At 31.5% G+C, this 13,551-nt stretch overlaps 1 protein-coding gene across 2 annotated transcripts in view; it reads left to right on the forward strand.

The window, feature by feature from the left end:
• The window catches only part of LOC130453450 (E3 ubiquitin-protein ligase TRIM9), a 149,874-nt gene that overhangs the window by 104,838 nt on the left and 31,485 nt on the right, over positions 1 to 13,551 (forward strand). For both annotated transcript variants that reach the window (XM_056793210.1, XM_056793211.1), the window contains exon 4: positions 11,884 to 12,037. In XM_056793210.1, coding sequence (XP_056649188.1) covers positions 11,884 to 12,037 — 154 coding nt within the window. The remainder of the gene's footprint in view (positions 1 to 11,883; positions 12,038 to 13,551) is intronic.

Here is a 13,551-nt window from a genome sequence, read left to right on the forward strand (position 1 = left end):
TCTGAAAAGTAAACCAGCTAAACTAAAAGATTGTAAATTCATACGTGATCGTACAGACATCGATGATGGTAAACGTTCTGGTAGTCCAATTGGTTACTCCAAAAACATCAGAAAAGTCCATAATTTGGTTATACCTAATCGTACATTGAAATTGCGTGAGATAGCTGAAGTCCGCAATCAAAACGATCATCATCTGAGTGAACTGCAGCCGGTGAACCACGTTCAAAGCATCCAAAGGCACAACAGTTAGCTGGGAAGGTTAAGTCTTTAGAAAAACACATATGTCGAAGAAATAACCACTGTTTCACCAACACAATGTACCGATTCACAATCCGATGGCAACGATCCTCATCCACCGTATAGTCCAGATCTGGCCTCCAGTGACTACTGGCTGTTGAAGGAGATCACATTGATGAATAAAATGGATTTTTGTCAAAAAATATTTAGCAGTCTCACTGGACGAAATTCTAGGTACAGTAATGTGTTGTCAGATTGCTTTAGACCGTTATGCTGGTGTTTAGTTCGTGTCAGGTGGTAGTAATGGGTTTGAATTAATTGAATCTATTCATTATAAACGGACATTTCCTAATTAGTAAGAATTAACATGGACTCGATCCATTATCGCCTTGCAATAATTCTGGAAAATTACTATTTAATTCAGTAATGACTCACTTAGCTTCTGTATCGATATATGAATAATCTTTAATTAATTAATCTAATAATGACATTAAGTGGTTACATAACTGAATAATAATCTTTTGAGTGAATTCCTGAATTAATTACTTCTTTCTTCAAACATCTATTGACAGCGTACATGAAAGTACTTACACTGTGTAGTATAAAATATCTATGCGGAGATATTTTTAATATCGTTGATAGCAAATTTCGCCTAAGTAAATGCACCTTTTATAAATTTATGAAACGATAATGAATTTTTTGTTCTTGAAATAAATTTACTAAATTGAAATTAACATTTATACTTGCAGTATATGTAATACAGGGTGGACTATACATTTTTGCACCATTAAAATTTCCATGAAAAAAAGTAAACACATTGTAATGAAACAAATTTTATAAAAAATGAAAAACAAAATGGAAAATAATTTCTTAAAAATAATAACATTCAAGGAGCCGCTATTTTGCCATTGACATATTCGAGACATGGCATTTAGATTTTCGAAAGCTATTTCTTAACGAATGTTTCCTTTTATTGGAATATTGCTCATAATTTATTTACAAAAAATCTACTTTAAAGAAAATCTTATAAAAAGAGCTTCGTTGTGAAATATTTCTTCAACAACGGCTGAAATTTCATTTAATATATGACAGGTTGCTCCATCTTAATGCCACGTGCATTTTCAGCAAAAAAACGGGACAATTATGCCCTTGGAAGATATTACCACCCAAACCATTACTTTTACAGATCATAAAAGGTTTTGTTTATGTACTGCAAAATTTGCAATTTTGTATGTTGATATCTCCATTCAAGTAAAATAAGGCTCCGTTGGAGAGAAGAATTAAAGTTGTCAAAACTCTCGAACATATGGACGAAGTTTTTCCTTCAAATTAAATCATTTTCTTCAACAGCTCCATGATCTCTCCACTTCTCCTGTTCCGTGGCCGTCCAGTTCGTTTTTTATTAGTAGTATAGACGTGCTATTGCTCCGAAGTTTTTAACCTAAAGTTTATTTAAATTTACACTCAGACACATATTGTATAATTGGTAGTACGATTGAAATGGAGAATTGAAGAATTATTGTTTTTTGTTGTCATTGTTAGCTGTAACTTTTAGTGATAATGCTGGATTTCTATTCTTCGTGCCGCTTTCTTCCTGATTTAAAAAATTAGCAACTTCTCCAGGTATATTGCTGATTTTGTGAAAACCGTATACCATATCACCCTAGTTAATGAATTTTATTATCCTAATTATTTTACCTCATCTACCATTATTTCAACAACTTCGGTCGTCTCTATAAAGACCACCAACAATCCAAAATACCCAAATATTTATGATCTGGAGAATTAGATAGAAATTTTAGAATTGATATCTTCGTATTCATGATCAATGTAACTCCATCGTGATTCTATTTTTTCTTCATTGGATATTAAAAATAAGAATATTCTTTTTAAATTTTCTTTCATCCCACAAAATTCAAACGATATTTTTCTAAAATGTGGAGTCAAAATCCAATGGAAGTTAAGTTCTGATGGAATTTACTTGGGTAGATTGGAAGTGAGTTGGTTGCTGTGTTATACTAGAATGAATTTTTGGTGAGAACTAACATTAGTGCATTCACCAAAATTCGAAAAATTAAAGAATTATCCAACGGCAGTCATCATAAATAAATAACGTAAAATTGTGATATTTTCATAGTGACTTCCAATTTATTTCTACGCCGTTTGATAAATTATAATTCAATATGATTTTGGCAATTAAGACCGTCTTTTAGAGATAATCAGAAAATTAACTAAAACAATGTAAATCCAATCCAATCCAATATTAATCCAATATACCATAACTGAAAGAAAACAGACGAAAAGGAAGGAAAAAATTAATTCATTGCATTGAAATTTTATTATAGAATATATGAAGTGAAGAGAAAATTTAGAATATTTAAAAATTGGTATAATTTTAGCACCTTATGTAACAATTATAAAGCCAAAAGTTCACAAAAGCCAATAATTGGTAGCGAATATAAAACTAAAAGTACAATAAATGTACGTTGTTTTTATTGATAAACAAAAAGTATTTGATACTATTCTACAAATATAAATACTAGACAGTACACAACAAAGAAGAGTTGAGGTTGAAATTATCAATAATATAAAATATATTCATCACAACAGGAATCAGGTAAGAAAATATAATGACCAATCTGATCATTATATCTAATCATGATAATGGATGATATACTAAAAGAAGTGAATATCAAAAAAGAATAAGTAGAGTAAGAGTTTTGGACATATAGGTGCAGAAATACAAAAAATAAAAATCAAGAGGTATAGAAAAACGACTGATTATGTACAGTACAGCAATTTAATTAGAGAAAGAGAGAAATGCTTTATTGTCAAAAAATTGTTACAATCTGTAAACAAAAGCTTGTAAAAACTAAAAACCAAACATAAAAATAACTAAATAAACATAAAAATACAATGAGTAACAAAATTATAGGTAATAGTAATAGGTAATAATTAGTATATAAGTCTTATATAAGTCCATAGCAAAAATTAAACCAGTATAAGGTATGCCCGGAATTAAAATATTATTATTAGAATAGTCTTTTTCAGAGTACTTTCCAGTAAATATGCCCTCAAATTATTGCGAAATGCAGGAAAGGATGATATCCATTTGATTTCAATTGGCAAGTGATTGTGCATTTTTTTAAATGTTAAATATTGAGCACTTAACTAATCCTGAACGTGGAATAGGTAGGTAAAAGTCGTGCTCCACGTTCCTAAGTAAGAGAAAGAGTGTTTTATATTACATAATATAAAAATACAAAATAATAATTGAATTCAATAGTAGTAATTATAATGTATATAATATCGTACATCACAAGTTGAATTATGCCAGTCTCTAAAGTCTATGGTAAATTATAGAATTCAGCCACAGAATAATAAGATCTTTCAAGCAGAAATGCCTTTGTCAAACCTCGAAACTTATCAAAAGTTTTTGTCATTTTTATTTCAGAAGGTAGTTGATTGAATTATTTTTTCGCAACGAAGATAATGGAATTTTTCACCGGATCAGAAGTAGGTATAGTCAAGTTGATGTACAACTTCTTTCTTCTCGGAGGTTTGGTATGCATGAATCTCTCAGTTGAGTTGTGAAAGAATTTGCGAACCAAACAAACAGATTCTTAAATGAAGACAGCGGGGAGAATTAGAATTTTGTGTTTTGGTTAGTGGATAGCCCTGCAACGATCCTTATGAAATTGGAGAATCATGCTTATGAATTAGGCAAACGGATTCAAAGATGAATAAGGAAGGAAGAGTCAGAATTTTTAATCGTCTAAAGAAGTTCCTGCAGAGAGCCCTGCTATTTAGTCCGACTAAATATCTAACAGCACTCTTTTGTAGTTTGAAGAAGGGCTTATCGGAGATGCGACTAAATAAGGGCATAATAGAGTGTTAAGGAGGTGCATAAGTTCAGTTCTTTGAAAACTGGTCACTAGATATGGTCAGTGCAGTGAGATAAGGATTGCTCCAAGAGAAACTAGTGTCGTCTGCAAATAGATATATTTTACCACTGATGTCTAGATAGGCGATGTCGTTTATAAACAAATTGTACATCATGCTGTAGATAAAATTTTTTTGGAATAAAAAAATGTCAAAAGAAACCAAAATGAATTTATATGAAACAATATTTAAACCGGCTCTTATACATGGTGGGGAAAGTTACACCAATACATACAAATATAATCAGAAGTCAATTTAAAACAGTGGAAATTAAGTACTTATAAAGAGTTGAAGGTGTCATCAGAGGAGATTGAATCGAAATAATCACACATCAACTTAGATAATTTAGATATCTCTGTAGAATGGACGACAAAGTGACAAAAAGAATTGGACTAGTAACAAATCAAATAAAAGAGGTCACTTAAAGAAAACATGAGAAAACAAAATTGCTGGTTGGTGTTGTCTTCAATTCGGGTTAAACACTTCGAAACAAAGGGCACTAGACCACTCCGATTCATCAACATCAACACCTGTTAGTGGATTACACATATCTTCTTTTAATTTCGAGCCGTCAGTGATATCTATGGGTATCACGTTTCCCGGCAGAGGACGATACACCAGCTCCACCACAGCAGCAGTAGTAAGAACTTCAGCGGGTTTTCATGACCACACATACTAATTCACACGTACACACATATACACATGCACGCACACCTATACAAACTCAATTTCATGACTTCTTCACTTATGTGGTTAGGTGGCGACCACATCGCATTTAAAAATACTTGATATAGGTAGACATTTCTCCATAAATTACCTCAATAAAACGATAATCCGTCCACATCTGACTAGACACAGACACAGGAAATTCCAAGTAACCATCTTAATGTCCAAATAGCATACAATTAAATTACTCCTGACTTTAGGAAAAAACAAAACTTTCTACCCGCTCTTTGCTCCATACTTTTACGTACCCAGGCGAAACGTTTGGAATCGTGGAGAAATTCATTCTCTTGAGACCGCGATTCTATCAGATCTCGAATGCCGAAATCTAAGTTTCCATAGAGTTAGTTCGCACGATGTAGTTTAATCTATCGATGTATATAATTTTGTGAATATAGTTTTGTTGGTATCTTGAAGTAAGTTTAAGTTATCGAACTTTGTTTATGGAGAGGTGATGGAGAGGTAACAGCTCTCCGCCATCCTCGACACTAAGACTAGCGTCCATACGTTCTTAGGCTGAAATGTAATTCAAAATTCACCGTGGTATTCATTTTTGATTCACTTACTACCTCACTTATATTAATTTCAAATTATAAACTACCAATAATAGCAGGGCACACATAATTTTTATATTTTCTGATGTTTTTGGTAATATCAATTTAAATCATTGTTTCATGATGAATGCGACATGTATTTAAGGGTAAACGATCAAACGGTCGCTATTGACAGATTGTGATTAATCAGTGCGATAGACCGGTGGTTTATAGAGTAAATGTAGTTAACGTCTCTGAGGCTTACATGGAATAGATTAATGTAACTCCATTTAAATAGGCATACAAATTAGTTATAAACTTGATTATTAATTATATCTTATGCTCAAAATTGTTGGAATGAAGTAATGATATTATGATGGATTTCTTAAAATTGATACAAGAAAATATTTTTCGAATTAAAACAAACTATAAATTTTCTCTCCCCATCTCATTTTCTCATGTGAAAATCTTTGGCAGTTTCCTCGTACGTGTTAACAAAGAAACTTGTAGGGCGTTTGGTTATTTAATGCTGGGTTGTTGTGACGAAGGGTGTTCAGCGACCCTTGAAAATTTGGGAATGTCCTTACTTTCCAATTTCGTGCTATAAATTGGAAATACTTTAGTTGTGTATTTTCGAGTAATAAATAAATGAATGGCAAATTTAATATAGGTCTTGCAATTAATGTGATATTCTTAGTAATATAAAAAATATTATTTAGAAGTAATTAGATTTCATCTATGGTTAAGGAACGGCGCAAAAGTTTAGCTATATTTCTCTGAAACATCGCCAAACACTCGATGGAAACATATTCACGCTGTTTTTGTTCCATTGTGGTACCCATCTTGCGCACAGCTTTCTCATGTCCAAATTTTCAGTTAATATGGGACGTACTGCACTTTTTGAAATGCCTACTAGCTCTGCTAGCTTACGCACTTTCAGTCGACGATCATCCAGTACCGTTTTGTGTATTTTCTTCAACATTTCTGGAGTCGTCATCTCATTTGGTCGACCATTGCAATGCTGGTCTTCGCAGGTAGTAAGGACTCGTTTAAACTCTGCTAGCCAATATTTTACTGTTGATAACAAAGGATCAATCTCACCCAGAGTAGAATCTAGTTCAGCTTTTATATTGGTTGGGCTTTCAAATAAAACGTTCACTATTGATGACTGCCAAAAAAATACTAAACAACGTGATGTTTTTAAACTTGAAACATTTGCTGTAAAGATTATGTACGTTCTAATAGAGTGATATTTTTCAAGCAACTACCGCTGTGACCATAATACTCGTAATATCTATACTTCCTGTATAGTGGAATATTAACTGTTAAAATTTTTATATTAAATGTTAACTGATCTATATAAATATAAATTCAAACTTATTCATGTTATCTTTATTCAATTAATTTACTTTTTCTAATCTGTGTTATGAATTGGAAAAAAATAGAATCATCAGTTTATGGAATCTAGTTCTACAGGTTATTTATACCTATAATTTAAGAGCTGCAAAAGCAAATAGATAACAAACGTATCGGTATCACAGCACAACACCAACGCACATTCGAGAAAGTTACCACAACAATTTTGACGTTCAAGATATTCAATAGGAAAGAAAGGATTGTTGAGATAAAGGAATGTGGCTTCGTTAAATCCGATAAAAAGCCAAAACATAAAGCCTCATATACTCGTATAACACTTATAAGAAACAAAACAAAACTTTGTGAATATCTAGAACTGGTATCACTACAGACGTGTTCATTGTCACGGAAAACAATTACGTTGGAGTTTCAACTTCAAACGGAAATTCTACAATATGAATTATTTGAGATAAAATACGGAACTTCATATTAACTCTTCAACATTCTCTCATTTCTTCTTATTCGTAACGATATTATAGCATTTGCACATATAGAATCTTCCAAAAGTACCAATCATCAATAAAGAGTAACATCAAATACAGCGAAACAAATACCTACATCAAATTAACTCAATTGTGTATAAATAAAAATACAAAGGGATAGAATTATTATTGTTTAAGTCTGGTATATTCGATAAACTTATAATTTAAATGAAATATTTGTATATTTCAACTATACTATGAGGTGAATAAAGCAACTATTATGGATTCATTCTTCCAATAGAGCGTGCTTAAATTATCAAATGAAGTTCACGTGAACAGGTCAGGGTTTTACTTTATCAACCAAGCCACAGAAATTGAATCGGTAAACATAAAAATTATTGAATAAGAAAATTTCTGCCGAAATAGATTTTCTAATTGAGAGTACCTTGTTGGTTCTTTGAAATTTCCTCAGAGCACTTGCGCTTAAAAATATTTTCATATTTATATTCTCAGTAAATATGACAACTGATAACAAGCTCTATATTTTCTTTCTTGACGATAAATATTTCTAGATGCAATTGGAAATCAGTTTAATTCTAGAATTTGACTTTTTTTATAAGCCTACCGTGCCCTATGTAAAACTAATAAAGGCCGATGTCCTTGGAAAAGCTAATCAGGCACCTTGGCTTGCTGTAAGGCTTGTCCAAGTGTTTAAATCTCACACGTGTGAATGGTCATAGTCTGCAGGTGCTTTCCGTGCCAGGTATTTCGGATCGTTCATAATACCTATAACAAGGAGTTTGTATACCTTATTCAAATCATGTATTTATATTGAAAAAATGTATTGATGTATCAATATATTGATAAAAGTCGTATGTTGAATTAAAACTATTATTGTTGTTTACATCTATGACAATTTTGTTTTTGATAAAAATTTTTTTGTGATAAATGTAAAGATCATATATAAGTTTTACAACAAAATTATTTCATTTTCACATTAATTCAAAAGTTATTTCAAAATATTTTTGAATCCAGTATCGAAGACACGCCGAAACATAAACCCGAGCGCGTGTGACGTCATGTTAGCTTTCACTCATTACAGTTGATTAGAAGTAATAAGTACTGTGTTTTGAACCATTTAATTTTGTTGTCATTGGCAAATATTCAAATTTTTATTGAAAATGTCGAACCCCACAAGTTATCGTTCTTGTTTTGTACCATTATGTACGAATACTACAAAAACAACGTTATTATTACTTATAACATCAAACAACTTCATTTTCAATAGGAGATAAAGCTGCACACAGTCATGGCATTGAACCTCCTGATTGTTTCTTGACTTTTCATTGATAGTTGAAGTGACTGCTGTTGATAATTGAAGTGACTGAATAAGGTTTACTCCGAAATCGGTGTTCTAGACATACCCGACCTTTTACAACACAAATATTATCTCTACGACTTAGTTGAACATAACCTATAGCTTTCTCGTTGTAACTCTCACGCGATGCTCTACAATTTATGAAATAAATAATTATATTTAATGTAATGGAGAATAAATACTTTTCTTGTTGTTTTGCCACTTCATCTATAATATTTTTTTTGCTTTGTTGTTAATGTTGTATAACAGTATCGAGCAAGTTTGGCTTTAATATTATTTTATCTACGTGGATATGTTAGCCATTGACCAATTTTCGCATTTCTACTGGAACCTCTTGAAGTTTCCGTGTACAGTAGGAAACATAGTCTAAAACAACGTAAGCATGCTCTTCTAATTTAGGAGAAAGATACGAAAACCAATTATCGAAAGTAACTATTCATTTCTTCATGATAGTCGACTGTTTTAGATTCAAACATAAAACCATCTTGGCTTCGAAACTAACTAAACTGTGCTACATAAACTTCTTATATATCTTACAATAATTTTCTAAAGATCAAGAAACATAAAGAAACAAAACAAATAAATAAATAAACCTTCCTAGAAATTATTCAAAAGAAATAATGTAAATCGCTTTCTATAATAAACTTATATAAAAACAAAGATGAAAGGAATTCTGAGTTTTTCATCATATATAATCCATTCACCGAATTTTAAAATTCCACTATATCATAGCAGGACCGGCTCTAGAACGGAGATGATATAGTAACAATATCTACTATATTTTTTTCTAATATAGCTCTGAAATTTTTTTCTAATTGCTAATCAAAGTAACGGTATAATAACCTTTGACTCATGTTGATAAGTTTACAAAATTACCAGACACGACTCACCCTTGTTATAGTTTTGTCAACCCAAATATACGATTTTGTATGCCCGAAATTTATCCGTGTTTAATCGAGATACAATTTTCGTTTTTCATTTCTATACAACTTTTCAAATATTCTCTTCTCCAAATTAAGACAATTTATGTTTAAAATTGAGTTTTTACAAGAGCTTGTAGAAAATTGTTCTATTAAAAGTTGGAAGGTCACCATTCTTATTAATGTCGGCTAAAACTTTGTCTATTGTTGGGATTTTGTTTCGAAGGAAGAATTCGTAAGTTTTCAACTTATCGTATTAACGCCTAATTCGTCTACTCTATCAATAATAATATAGTCCAGTCAAAACAGAAATCTGGCTTAGCCAAAATTTGCATAGAGCCGAAAATTGGCAGAGACGTTGAATACATCATTATAAACGAAATGTCAAAAATCTCCTTTCCTTCGATCGTACTTCTGCAAAAAATTTTATTAAAGGTCAAAAGCTCAAAATTAGGGTTTTTTCCATTTTTCTCTAAAACGGTATTAGTAAAGTATTATCGCGAAAATAGGTTAAACAAAAGTTGTGGATCATACAATTCTCTATAAAAACTTTTAATTTATTCATTAGAAAATTCATATTATACATAATTTGCACACATTTCCGCGCCATCTATAAGGTAATGTACTTGGCGCAATTTTTTTAACGTGGTGTCCTCAGTAGGTATACTCCACGATCTATTGTAATAAAGAAAGTTTGATCGAATCGTATCCTATTGATGGAAAGCATTGTGATATTGCTAATGATCAAAGTGGAATAGGTTGTTCTAATTCTACTTCGTCAATTATGTCTTCGTCTTCATTTTTTCTTCTTGCAGAATTTCTGTTCGCTGTTCTAAGAAAAGGGATGTATCAATTTTCTCTTCATTAATATCATAAATATCTTCAGCTGTATTTGTTTCAATATTGGAGCAAGTCTGACTCTGACAATTGGTACATACTGGCGAACAAAATAATCCCACTTTTGGAGAGCCACAATTCTTAATACAATCCGTCTTGCATTTACAAAAAAAAAGTATTAAGCAGTTTTTCTGATAATATACACGATACAAGTATTGAAAGGCAGAATCAGATGTTAGAGGCAGACAGACTGTTTTATTGTTACATGCAGATTTTACAAATCTCAAATATCCATATTTATTTATGGAATCAATTTTTTGGGGCACCATACATTGCAAGAAGAAAACGAATTCCATCTGTAACGATGTCGTGTGGAGAAGAGTCAATCTTTGTAAATACTTCTGCGCAATCAATTAAATCATTACGTTTTTGAAACAATTTAAATACTGATATTTTACCTCTTTTAAAAATTCGCAACAAATTATTGCATGTTGAAATATAATATGAGCTTGATATTTCGGATATGCAGTCAGACTTTGTGATTAATATATTATTGATTGTACTTGAGCTTTCTCAGGAGTCCGTACATCCATCGTACAACTTTTCCATTGTTCTATTGCTGTTTCAATTATTATAAGAAGTGTTTTAAGTAACAAACCAATAGTGCGTATTATGTTAAATATGAATTTTCTAATGATTAAAACCGCGATATCTCACGAATGGTGAGTCTTAAGAGAAAAAGTGACTGGACCATTTTTATAGAGAATTGTATGATCTACAACTTCTGTCTAACCTATTTTCACGATAATACTTACCGTTTTCGAGAAAAATGGAATAAAACCTTAATTTTGTACTTTTAACATTAAATAAAATTTTTTGCAGAAGTATGATCGAAGGGGATTTTTGACATTTCATTTATAATTATGTATTAAACGTCAATTTTCAACTCTATGCGAATTTTCGCTAAGTTATGACTTATTTTTGTTTATTTTGACTGGATAAATAAGAGTAATTTTTGTTTTGGTTTGGGACATAGTAGTATTTGTTTTCATATTTTGCGGATAATATTAAAGACACTAGAGATACATACTCCAGTTTTATAAGTTGCCGTATCTACAACATCTTGAATAAAATTACTTATATTCGAGAATTTGAGTTCTCTCTTTAATGTTACCGACATTCTTTAAACAATTCCATTTTTGATAGAGTGCATACGTGATCTGGAAAATGTAAATAGAATTGTGAAACAACGTAGGACTATATTATATATTCCTAATTCGCTTAGGATGGTAGTTATACAATATTAAGATTTAGCCTGTATATGTGGATTAAAGTTCACAAATTAGAATTCAATAGATATTGTATCAATTATTATTAAATGGTAACTAAATAGTTTATGGAAAACGTGGTCATAGTATTTAAAAACTTTCCAATGGATTCAACGTCTGATAGGTAATGAACATTTTCTGTTTCAGGTTGGTTCGATGTTAATCAATCGAGTCATGGATACTGATCATTCATGGCAAAAAGAATGGTCAGTTCCACAAGTATCACCGCAATTTGAACTCACGCTAGATGACGCGCCTGTTCTTACTGCCATTAAACAACTGAATTTCATTCAGACCAAGCGTAAGTAATCATTTTTAATTAATAAATATAAAGTAAATAATTTACCAAATTGGTTTATTAACAAATATATTGAAACTCAAATTTTAAAAAACAGTCTTCATAACTAAATACATATTTTATTTTTATGTACATATAGTACACAATGTAAAGGATGTTTCTAAATTCATATAGGTACTACGACACAGAGGATCTATTGTGTCCCCCTTTCTTGCTGCGATACTGAGGAAACCAGTGTTAACAGCTGATCTGTTAATTCCACTCCTTTTAAAAATTCCAAAATGTGGGATGGTTGTAGCCGCCAGAGATCCAAGTCTTCTATTTCATACATTAGTATTCGTGGATTGGATCTTACTTAGGTTGATACATTCAGCAGATCTACTCTGGTAATAGTTTCATAGGAGACTATTTGCTTCTTTCAGCCACTGGAGGTTGTCCTAATAATTGGTGTTGCTCCTGTCTACCTTTTTTTCCTGTGTATTTCCCATTGCTCTATAGCTAATACCACAGAAGGGTTCAGGTTCCAGTCTGCCACCGCTTTAGCTAGTTTATCAGCTATTTCAATTCCCTTCACTCCGGTATATCCAGGAATTTATGAAGGGTAACTTTATTTTTCTTGCCTATCTCGATTAATTTTTCTAGACAATTCCAAACGAGTTTGGGTTTTATGATATTGGAGCTTAAAACTCTAATGACTGCTTGGCTATCTAACAGTATGATGATCATCTGTTTACGATAGTTTCTCTCTAGATTGAACTGGACACATTTTTCAATTGCATCAATTTCTGCTTGAAAATTTCTTGGTGCGTGGCCCAGGCTTTCAGAGTATTTAGTTCTGGGGCTATACACTCCTATTCCAGTTCTGTCTGTTGTTTAAGATCTCATTTCTTGTATGGTGTTATGATCCCTCTTACTTCTACAGCTTTTTTTCTCAAAGATAAACTTTTTCGATGCATTATCCTGTGGCATGTCTCAGGCTTGGTCATTATTGACGGACGGTTTAGATTTTCTTGTTTGGAGGAAATCCAAGAGTTAAAATAAATAATTCAAAAGGGTTTAGCAGAAGGGAACGGCATTTGTTTTTCGATTTGCTTATGATTTTTTTATAAATATCACTCAAATAATTTCTTACTTAGATTTTCATCGTATCGACAAATTATTCCATTATGTTGAACCAATTTGGTAAAAATACTCACCGATTTTTTAAATATTAATCCTTGAAACTTTTCAAATAACTGTCAGTATTCGAACGATAAATGGTCATTCATAACAAAATAAATGTAAATGGACGTTTTTAGTACTTCATTATGCATGTTTAAAACGTAAGATGTAAAACCATTAGGAAAAATAACATGAGAAATGACATGTTCCGTGAAAATGTTTTGTAATAAATGACTCTTTCCGTTGAAAATGTACGCGGATATGTTGTATACTCATAATCAATAATTCAAGTTATGATGATACATTCCGAGTTTTGTATCTGCACTCTATGGTTTATATTTATGTTCCATCGGAAT

The sequence above is a fragment of the Diorhabda sublineata genome, chromosome 2, assembly GCF_026230105.1.
Source record: "Diorhabda sublineata isolate icDioSubl1.1 chromosome 2, icDioSubl1.1, whole genome shotgun sequence".
Lineage (NCBI taxonomy): Eukaryota > Metazoa > Arthropoda > Insecta > Coleoptera > Chrysomelidae > Diorhabda > Diorhabda sublineata.